General features: G+C 41.3%; 1 protein-coding gene across 1 annotated transcript in view; it reads left to right on the top strand.

Annotated features, from left to right (window-relative positions):
- Positions 1-10,779, top strand: part of plekhh2 (pleckstrin homology domain containing, family H (with MyTH4 domain) member 2) — a 44,926-nt gene that overhangs the window by 19,418 nt on the left and 14,729 nt on the right. The window contains exons 3-17 of the mRNA XM_034681586.1: positions 1,861-1,923; positions 2,005-2,154; positions 2,448-2,531; positions 2,696-2,777; positions 2,893-3,081; positions 4,743-5,641; positions 6,621-6,696; positions 6,780-6,874; positions 7,000-7,159; positions 7,671-7,807; positions 8,240-8,353; positions 8,638-8,724; positions 8,816-8,974; positions 9,117-9,197; positions 10,261-10,440. Of these exons, the coding sequence (XP_034537477.1) occupies positions 1,861-1,923; positions 2,005-2,154; positions 2,448-2,531; positions 2,696-2,777; positions 2,893-3,081; positions 4,743-5,641; positions 6,621-6,696; positions 6,780-6,874; positions 7,000-7,159; positions 7,671-7,807; positions 8,240-8,353; positions 8,638-8,724; positions 8,816-8,974; positions 9,117-9,197; positions 10,261-10,440 (2,556 nt within the window). The remainder of the gene's footprint in view (positions 1-1,860; positions 1,924-2,004; positions 2,155-2,447; positions 2,532-2,695; positions 2,778-2,892; positions 3,082-4,742; positions 5,642-6,620; positions 6,697-6,779; positions 6,875-6,999; positions 7,160-7,670; positions 7,808-8,239; positions 8,354-8,637; positions 8,725-8,815; positions 8,975-9,116; positions 9,198-10,260; positions 10,441-10,779) is intronic.

Genomic DNA, 10,779 nt, shown 5'->3' with positions numbered 1-10,779 from the left:
GTAATAAGACTTTTTGCTCAGCTGGATTTATAAAGAAAATGTTGAAGAAAAAATCCAATTTCTCTCATACCAGCTTCTTCAATGTGAATATTTTCTAATATTATATTTAGGTTTCTTTGCTATGACAGTGAACTGGATATATTTGGGTTGCGAGTTAAACTGGACATTAAATGAGATAATTTAGCCTTTGGGAAAACATAGTTAACATTTTTCACCATTCATCAATATTTTAAATCAAACAAACTCTAATAAAATAAGCAGAACTCTCCTCCTTTCCTAGTGGGCCCGAAGCCCCTACACCTCCACATGTTATGTTATACATATTATATCTAATCTAACCTTAAACCACCAAACACAACAAGGCACTACGTACTCCTTGATTATTATAAAAAAAAATGTCAAAGTCATAAAACACCAAGCTACGTTTTGTATGTTAAAGATGTTTAGCTAACGCTAAGCTAACCCAATGCAGCCACCACAAGGCATCTACGTTAGCCACTAATGGTTTTACATTCAATTTACAAAGACGGATTTATATCTACGTCAAACTTTGAATGGGCTGTATGAGGATGCTGCTCAGCTAAGCGAACTACAACTGATATAGTTAATATTTGAAGATAAACCGATGAGAACATGAAGTACAGCCCAACATTCACATTCCATTTTGGCGGAAGTGGTTCATGACAACAAATGTCGACCCGGAAGTGCTCTGAATGAGCGTGTAACAGCAAAAAGCCCCCGAAAGAATAAATTATGGGATTTAAGCGCACGTTATCATTTATTTTATTTGACTCGTCATCTGTTTTTTTTTGTTTTGAATTTAAGAAATTAATATTATATTTGTTATTTTTGTATTTGGTTTCTTATTGAAAAACGAATGGAATCGCAGATTTTCTTTCACCACAAGGGAAAGCAAAATCACTCATGAAAGTTCATCACTTCAAGCTAATTTATCTTCTTTTTTTTCAAATTATTTTAAGAGCTTTAAACAAATCAAACAGATAGGGATCAAATAGATAGGGATGTTAAACCTTTGATTTTTTGCCAATTTCTGATATGCCAATAATTTCAAACTCATAGTGGCAGATACCTATAATGATACTGATATCAATCCAACTACATCAGAAGCCTGCATCCTCTATCAAGCTGATCATTGAGAACAACAAATTAAATGATTATCATGTTAAGCTGCTTTACCTTCAGGTGGGCTCTGCTATATTTATTATCCCTTTCAAATGACTAAGAACAAGGCTGTTGACAGGTTTTTGTCCTTTATTTATGGAAACTGTCGGTGCTTCAGAATGATGATTCTTGAGATGTGCAATTGATAGAGTTAAATGAGTGTTGTGTTGCCCTTCCTCTCATCACTTTACAAGTATTGCAAACAGCTATTTTGCTGTCTGTTTCTGACATTTAAAAAACTCCCACACAGAAATATCTCTGCAACATGTTATAGAGCAGAGTGGTATGAAGAATTTTATGTCACACACCTTTTTTCTTCTTTTTTTCCCATTACACACGTTTTTTTAAAAGCAGAATTGATGGGAATAAATTTGGTCTTATAGTTACAAATGTCTTAAATGTAAATGTGGCACACTCCTGTGTGTTCTCAGTCTCCTGATGGTGATACTACAGTAAACCTATTTCTGAGTCATAAATACCTAAAGAAAACAGCTGGAGAGCATCTGCTTCACTCTGGCACAGCAGCTGATGGGACTGATACAGTGTGTGCGAGATCAAGATGCATTTTTATTGCGAAATAACATAAAATGCAGAATGAAATATCAAACCCTCACAAAAAGAAGAGGAGTACCAGATTCAAATGGAGGAAAATAAATAACTGTTGTCTTCCTTTTCTAGATTCAGCAGCTGGAGACGCAGGTGATCGATGCAGAGAAGAGAGCCTTCACAGCTCAGCAGCAGGTGAGGATCATACAAACCTTTGATCACCCCTGCTGTCATAGTGTGTGTGTGTTAATACTCTACATGTGCATGTGTTTGCAGGCACAGTGGATGGAGGAGAAGCTAAAGGCTGCAGGTGGTCCCTCTGGAGACTCTGAGGTGTGTTTGTTTCAGCGGTGTCAGGAGCTGCAGGCGTTGGTGCAGGAGAGGGAAGAGGTCATTGCACGGTTGGAGCTGCAGCTGGAGGAGCAGGTAGAACACCGGCACCTGGTTGTGTCTGAAATCATGAACTAATACCCTAACTTCTATCCACTTCTTACTCGTTACTCCCTACAACCTACTCCCTACATGAAAAACATTAAACAAAAGGATTTATTATACCCTAAGCCACCAACTTGTAGTATTTTGAAATTTGGTTCTTTAGTTTAATTTAGGATTCCTACTTTCTCATCTCTCTCTATGCTCTGTTTGTGTCCTGAAGTATTCTGTTGCTGCTTGTGTTTAATCCACAAGAAAAACATGACTGCCGTTTCTTCTCCCACCAGAAACAGAACCGACTCCAGGACGCCAAAACTGTGGAAGAGAAAGCCGCTAAGATCAAGGAGTGGGTGATGCTGAAGCTGTCAGAGGTAAATGGATGAACGCATGAGATAGACCACAGTACCAAGTACCACAAACTCATCATACTGATGGAAAGTGGCACATTTTAGCCAGATGGTGTGTTCAGTCACCATTGCCTTTTTTGTTTGATGATATTTTGATTCCAACATGTTGATTCGTATTCATTCTTCAGTTTGAGGTGGAGAACGCAGCTTTAAGAGAAACCAACAAGCAGCAGGAAGCTCAGATTGCGGAGCTACAGAAACAAGTGCTGGGTAACACTGCAGAGTCTTTACAGTTAGCTTTTATGTCAATACCAACTCATTAATATCTCTGTATTCACACACAAACGCACACATATAATAATACTGTTCCAACTTGTTTGTGTAGCATTCGAACAGAAGTGTGCAGCTGGCGGAGGAAGAGGAGTCCTGAGCAGACCAGGTGAGGCTCAGCGTCTCAGCAGCCTGACGTTCGGCTGTTTCCAGGTGAAGGGGAAGAGTCCGCAGGTACTCACAGGCCCCGCCCCCTCCCAAAGAACCCTCAGTGTCCAGGGAGAGAACGACCAGGACAACAGTGGTAAGTCCCTTTGAACCACAGTCCCACCTCAGCTTCTGATCATCAGCACAGTTTTTCCAGTTCTTGGGTTTGTATATTAGGTATTCTAGGTATTTTGATATTGATTCTGCTTTGGGAAGTCTCCTGATAATGATGGAGGAGTGAAGACAGCAGACTGTTTGTGACATACACTTCTAAATGAAGTTTGCCACTATGAAAACACACAACATGTAGAACTAATCCTGTGTGAATTAACCTAACAAACTTTAATAATAATAATAATAATAATAATAATACACGTTATTCATAATGCACTTTACATTTGGAGAAAATCTCAAACAGATCATTAAAGCAGCAAAGGTAAAAACAGGGTTGAAAACAGACAAAATTGCACACAGCCCACTTTAAAAAAAAACGTGCAGTTAAAGAAAATAAAAGTAGCAGGGGAGATCAGGTAAAACTAGGAAAATGCCCTCTGGAAAGGAGTCAGTGGTCTGTGGTGCTCTCAGATGGTCAGGGGGGGCATTCCACAGACACGAGGCTGCAGAGTGGAAGGCCAGGTCTCCCATAGTGTGGAGTTTAGTTCAGGGACAGTGGTGGCGGTTGGTGTAGCGTAGGTTTCTTGTGGTGGTCTGTTGGGTCAGCAGTTCTTTTATGACCACAGTATGACTTACAAAATGAGCATGACCTTTGGTACAGATTTTAAGGATAGATACCATTTAAAGGACACTCAAAGAAATGACATCACAATAAGCAAAAACTACCAGCCTCTGAAAATACAAGTATTTTAAAATTAAGTTATAATGACTTGTGGAAAGTCAAGACATATTTTGTACATGTTTCTACTTTCAAAATAGTTCAGGGAGCATTTTCTTCAGTGTGAATTGACATCACAAGACGCCAAAATACCAACACAGTTAGATAGTTTTGACTGAAAAGTTCTCGTGGTTATTAATATGCACTCATTTTTTCTAGCAAACAGGTTCTGTTCTTTTATTAAGTTAAGATTAAATTAGGTAAACACTCTGAGTATGGGTGCTGGTTTGTCTTAGTGGTGAAATCACATGCTCATGCACACAGGCTTTAGTTCTCAAAGGGCTCAGGTTTGAGTCTTTCCCACATGTCATTCCTCTCTCTCTGTCCGCAGTGTCCTACACTGTCCACTATCCTGTCCTCTCAATGGAGGCATGAAAGCCCAAAAATAAACACACTATATGGCACATATTCCACTCTTACAGAGAGTTCCCTCTGCTTACTTTAGCTCAGCTTGTGTATCCAGGTAACAATAGCTAAAACTGAACATTTCATTTCTGTCGTTACATTTAGAGAAAAAAAACAAAACAGAGAAAATATTCCTTTTAATTTTTTAATACCTGGTTCTAAAAACAATTCAGTCCACTTGTCCACACACTGAACTGATTGTATTTAAACCTAGAGTCCAAAAGAACATCACAACACCTCCTATTTCTTACTCTCCACTCTCAGGATCTGTCTGCTTCAAGGTTTTTTTTGCACAAACACATTAAAATCCTAAAATTTAGATCAGAACTACATTTGATTGAAGCTGTATTTGAATGTTTTTCTACATTGCCACATGTTGATTATAAATTACACAGTTGTTATAAAGTGTTTTCATGATGAAGCAGAGATAATAGCCATTGTGTTTTTCCGTGTGTTGACAGAAAGGAGCGCTGCTCAGATTTCCTCCTCTTCCTCAGGATCAGTCTCTGAACTCCATAGACCGGATCACTCTGGACTCCTGCAGGAGGACAGCGCCTCTGAAAGTCTGGGTGAGAATACAGGTGGAGCTGAGTCCCGGGGTGTCTCCTCTGTTCTGTCCAGCGCTGCATCAGAGGGGGACGTAGGAGGAGGAGAAGAGGGAGGGAGTGAGAGCAGGGGGGACGGGCTGGAGTTCAGCCGGCCTGGCAGTGAAACCTACCTGACAGCTTCAGACGACAGCAGCTCTATGTTTGACGATGACATGCAGCGAGCTGAGCGACCCCGCTTCAGCCTGCCAGGGGTTTCAGATGGGACACTGGGGGGGAGTCAGAAGGGAGGGGGGGAGGCTCACAGGGAGGACTGCCCCTCTGAAGAGCTCAACAAACGTTTCCAGTCGCACAGACTCGACTCCTCATCTTCCTCCAGCGAAACAAACACCCCCAGTCCCATCCTCACCCCGGCCCTCACCCCGAAACGACCCAACCCTCCCCAGGACCCGAAGGACACCCCTGCCTCACCCAAACAGCCCCGCCTGCGGAAACCAGCAGGGTTCGGCCTCATGAACGTCGCTCTGGCTAAGAAACACCTGAGCCAGCCACCCATCTGCCGTGAGGCAGCACACGGACAAACACGCAACGCTCTGAGCATGCTCCGCCCCCTCCGACCCTACGAGACAGACCTGGACCAGGAGCAGGAGGTTGTCATTGAGACAGAGAAGGATGCAGCTACTCTTCCATCACTGAGGGACTCACCTGGTCATCCTGAACCTGGGGCAGAGATCAGGCCTGAGAGGCAAGACTGTGACGGCTCAGCACCAGGCTGCAAACCTCCAACACCGCCCTTACACAGGCTGCCCTCCTGGGTAAGATATCCAGGTTTAAACATGAGCCCAGAGTAATACAGTTTGGTTTCTGAAATATGTCAAGTTTGGGATGAAATCAGGACTGAGGCTCACCTGTGCACCTGTGAGCTTCTTAATGTTAAGGAGAATTAGAGAAATTTAAAGCAAGTTTAAAAGTGGATTTTCTGATACTTGTTGTGATGAAGTTAGCACATATGTCTCCACATGAACTGAATTTTGTTGCATTCCTGCAATCAATGCAGCCTAACGCCTAACTGAGCTTTACATCAGAACAATATTGATCACACATTTTAGCAATATTGTCCAAGATTTTCTGAATCATGCAATTTTTTCCAAAGGTTGGAATTACCATGGTTCTTTCATGATGCATGGATGTGAATTTTCCCTCTCCACTTGGATAACAATATTATTTATAAAGGTTATTACTATTATGACAGTATACTAAAATAAGTTGTGGTCTGGTATATCATTGGTGGATTGCTATCCTGAGACAACATTTGACCAAGAACAAACCTGATCTAAAGTCACTTTCTGAATATTTCCTGTAGAAGCAGATTGATTCCCTCAGTAAGAAACTGTTTGCTTCTCCAACTGTAAAATTTAGGAGAACCAGGCTTGTGAAAGTATTTGAAGTAGATGTGGTTTTTGTTATGTCCAGAGATCACCATGAATAAGTTAATGGGTAAAATATAACTCCTGGACTTACTTTGTACCACATAGAAGCAGCTGCACCACAATGAGAGTGGGCAGGATAAGATTGATTATTAATTCTGTAGAAACAGGCTCTGTTTACATTTTCCACAGCAAAGATGTAAGGTGAGTGATATGTTTGAGTGTTAAAAGGAAGAAGCATGATGTTTTTTTTATTAGAAACACTTCTTACACATGTACACAACTAAATTTGTAAAGAGATTAGACATACAGATTCGTTTTTGGCCTTCCTCACATGAGTCTGAAGATTATTTCCTTGTTTTCACAGGAGAGTCGAATCTACGCTGTGGCTAAGTCAGGGATCAGACTGTCAGAGACTTCCTGCGCAGACGCTGCCAGTAAAGGTGAGAACACCTGTCCACATCTCTCTCACCTGCTCACACGTTCAGTTAAACCTTACCTCACCTGTCTGTGATCTGTGTTGCAGACTCGTCCCTTCAGTCCTCTTATCCTGCCTTTGTAATGTACACGTCCCTCATCTATAAAAACATGACTACACCTGTTTACACCACTCTGAAGGGGGTAAGATGCTGTGTATTTATTTACCTGTGAACCTTGATGAAACACTTGTTGCTGCTTTTTTTTATTATCGGTCTTTAAGACTTGAGTATTGATGTTGTTTGTGGCTTCACCTCTCCGTCCTGCAGAAAGCGACCCTGCTGAGCAGCAGTCCATTCTCTGATGAGTCGTCCAGCTCTGAGGAGTCATCCAGCTCGGGAGAGGAGGACGGCTCTATCTGCAGCTCCCGCACCTCATCCAGCTCCCGGAAAGACAGCACCCCGGGCAGCCCACGCTCACTCAAGAGAGGTAACACAAGCATAGAAACATGTGATTCTAAATCATATTTTTATTACAAAGATATGGTGGGTTTGAGCCATGAATGCCTCACCCTTCAAACTGCAATCTTATTTGTACATTAGGAGGAAACAGCCAAAGGTTGAGACTGGTTTTTTTTATGAAGTAAATCATTTAAGTTTATACTGGTTCAACTAGCAATGAATGACAGGTTCAGTGTCAAATCAGGCTCATTGGTTTACAGCACACAAATACAATTCTCCAAAATCTGAACTTTATTTTTTAAGCTCTGCATTTAATTCATATTCCAATATATCTTTGAAAATATAGTAAATACAACAGTTGCAAACATCATGCAAACAAAATGATGGTAATCCTGTAAATGTTTGTGATTGTTGGATTCAAGTCCCAGGTGGAAACTTAACTCAGTTTAAGATTTAGACTCAACGGAATTTCAAATTAAAAGTGACATCTATTATAAAATCAAGGACAGAATTCAGAAAAGCTTTCTGCTCTCCTCCAGCCGTGTCGATGTCTTCAATGACCTCAGAGAGCGACTACGCCATCCCTCCTGACGCCTACTCCACTGACACAGAGTGCTCTGAACCCGAGCAGAAGCTACCGAAGACCTGCTCTTCATCCAGTGACAACGGGAGGACTGTGAGTCAGTGTGCACCTACCTCCAGGTGTTCTGTTTGAGACTCTCCTCTTACCCAGAATGCACCAGAAGTAAATGTGTTACATGACGTCAAGTTAAAGTCCCTGCTGTTCATAGTTAATGCCCAATGCATTGAATACATGTTTTTTTCCTGACTCTAAAATGAACAAATTGTAACTTTGGAAATACATGTTTGTGTTGTTACCCAAACAGTTCCTTTAATACAGCGCTGAACTCCCTTACATTCATGCATTACACACCCAAACTGAATGAAAACAAGGACTTGAGTCTTAAGTTTTGTAAGACCTGTTTGCAAAGCGTGTAACCAGGAACATTTAAATTCTCCCTTTAAGATACCTTAAATGTTCTGGGGGAACATGTGTGGATAACTCTGCTCTGCAAAGGATACAGATGAAACTGGGTGTGTCTTTCAGGAGCCGATGGAGAAGTCAGGCTACCTGCTGAAGATGGTGAAGACCTGGAAGAAAACCTGGAAGAGACGATGGTTTGTTCTGAAAGACGGAGAGTTGCTCTACTATAAATCACCTGTAAGTTTTATCCTCTTGAAACACTTTTCTTCTTTTTATAGCAGGGTAAATGGGAAACAATGTATGACTATAGCATGAAAGCTTTGGCAGATAATCCCAGATTTTAGTCTGAGAAGATGTCAGGTAAAAGATGTCTGATCTCTGGTGATCGACATCAGAATTAATTGTTTTAACCAGATTTATCTTTAGCACGAAAACGTATTTTCAGTCTTGGAAAATGTTTATCATGAAGCATTTTAATCCTTTGGCTCAGCTCTGTTTGTGAATCTGTATGTCTCCTGCAGAGTGACGTGATCAGGAAACCTCAGGGTCAGATCGAGGTCAACGCCAGCAGCAGCATCGCCCGTGGGGACGGAAAACAAGTCCTCCAGGTGATTTATCATACATCAAGTACTAACATCCAGTTTAACTCAATCATATTTAATCACATATTTACAGACATGTTTGTGTTCCTGGGAACAGATAGTGACGGGGAAGCGTGTGTACTACCTGAAGGCCGACTCTCCTAACCTACTGGACGAGTGGCTCAGGACGCTACAGAGCGTGCTCAGACTGAAAACTGCCAGTCCGCTCTTTACTCAGCCTGATATCCGGCCCAGCATGAAGGGGCTGCTTGTCAAGGTCTGAAAACTGAACAATACTACCTTAAATACATTTGAAGAGATAAAGGGATTCATAAATGCACCAGAGTGAATAGTTGCTTTTTGTTTGTTAAGGTTGACATTTGTCCCTTCAGATCCTCACTGTCATCTCTTTCTCTCAGGTGAAGCACGGATACTCAAAGCGGGTTTGGTGTGCTCTGATTGGAAAAACGTTGTTCTATTTCCGCAGCCAAGAGGACAAGGTAAGACAAATAAAATGCCTCTTATTTGTATATACAAAGCGACAAAGGGATGGAGTCATACCCAACACTCAACGACCTGAGGCACATTCCCACTCATTTTTCCGGGGTTTATCAATCAATCAATCTTTATTTATATAGCTCAAAATCAGAACAAAGGTTATATCAAGACGCTTCTGCAAACAAAGCAGGTCTATACCGTACTCTATGTTATATTATTAACAAAGGCCCAACATCAAGAAAAAAAATCCTATATTTAAACAATGTAAGAATGAAATAAGTAATTTATCAGTTACTAAAAGATCAACGACACTGTCCTGTTGACTTCTAGTTTGCTTAAATACATAAACACTGTACTGGTAGACACATTTATGCTGGAGATAGGCATTCTTTTTTTATCTTTTTTTCAGGCAATGGGTGATGTCATGAATATTTGTCTCATTCTTCATTGGCTGTAGTTCTAGAGTGTCACCACTAGGGGGAGTTATTGTGCAAGAATATCTAAGTCTTAATGGGATAATTCTTTTTTTTTTTTAAACACATGCTTTAGGCACTAAGAAAGTCTTTCATAGATTCCATGGATCAAGATCACTCTATTACAACAATATTTCTCTCCGCTTCAGTTCTGGGATCAAGCAATTCAACTTTCTGCACTGTTTTTTCACAACCACTATTTATTACCAAGCAGGCCGTGCACTATTTAATGCAGTAGGTCAGCGTTTTCAGTGAGAAGGAGCCATGGCCGCTGTACACTGCAGTGATTTATCTGTGGACTGTTGGTTTGTGATTGGGTTTTTGAAGACTGACAGACGTAGAGTGTCCTCTCAGTCACCACAAAGATCAACCAGAGGATTACAGCCGCAGATAGCAGAGAAAAACACCACTGGATGTAAACATCAACACTCCACTTGCAACAATGTCAGAGCACTCTGTCAACTTTGATTTTAGAAAAATGTTCCACATATAAAGTTAGTGTTGTTATCATTATTTAAACCCACTTCCAAAGACAACACTCTGAAAATGTCTGTTGATCTGTGATGATGTGTGTTGATGTGTGTGTTTTCAGTTTCCTCTAGGTCAGATCAAGCTGTGGGAGGCCCGGGTGGAGGAGGTGGACAGGTCAAAAGATTCAGATGATGACCTGAAGGCGTGTGGGCGGGGCTTACAGGCGACACCTTTCACCATTGCAATCCACCCTCAGGAGCAGGGGCCGACCTACCTGCTCATCGAGAACCGCCACGAGAAGGTCAGCTATGCTCAGAAAACATCTTTCCTTTATCAGGGTTGCTTTTTTTCTGTTTTGCACCTTCATGAGGTTAGACGTCAGGACTGCGGCGAATCATTTCCCAAATTGTCTAATGCTGAACTCTGATGTCTGATATTCTCTATGTTCTACACTTTTATTTATTCATCCAGATAGTGATGTTAAGGGGTATGTCCAGATGGGTGGCCAGGGGTTGCATGGGCCCTCTTGGTGCTGTACAATAAAATTTGAAAGTGTAATTGGCTTGGCAGAGGCGAGACTTTACCAACTTTTAGGACTTTATTGCAACAGTCTGCTCGTGGCTATCTTTGCATTTTAATG

Source organism: Notolabrus celidotus, chromosome 4 (genome assembly GCF_009762535.1).
Source record: "Notolabrus celidotus isolate fNotCel1 chromosome 4, fNotCel1.pri, whole genome shotgun sequence".
NCBI lineage: Eukaryota > Metazoa > Chordata > Actinopteri > Labriformes > Labridae > Notolabrus > Notolabrus celidotus.
This window is presented reverse-complemented; position numbering and strand designations above follow the sequence as displayed.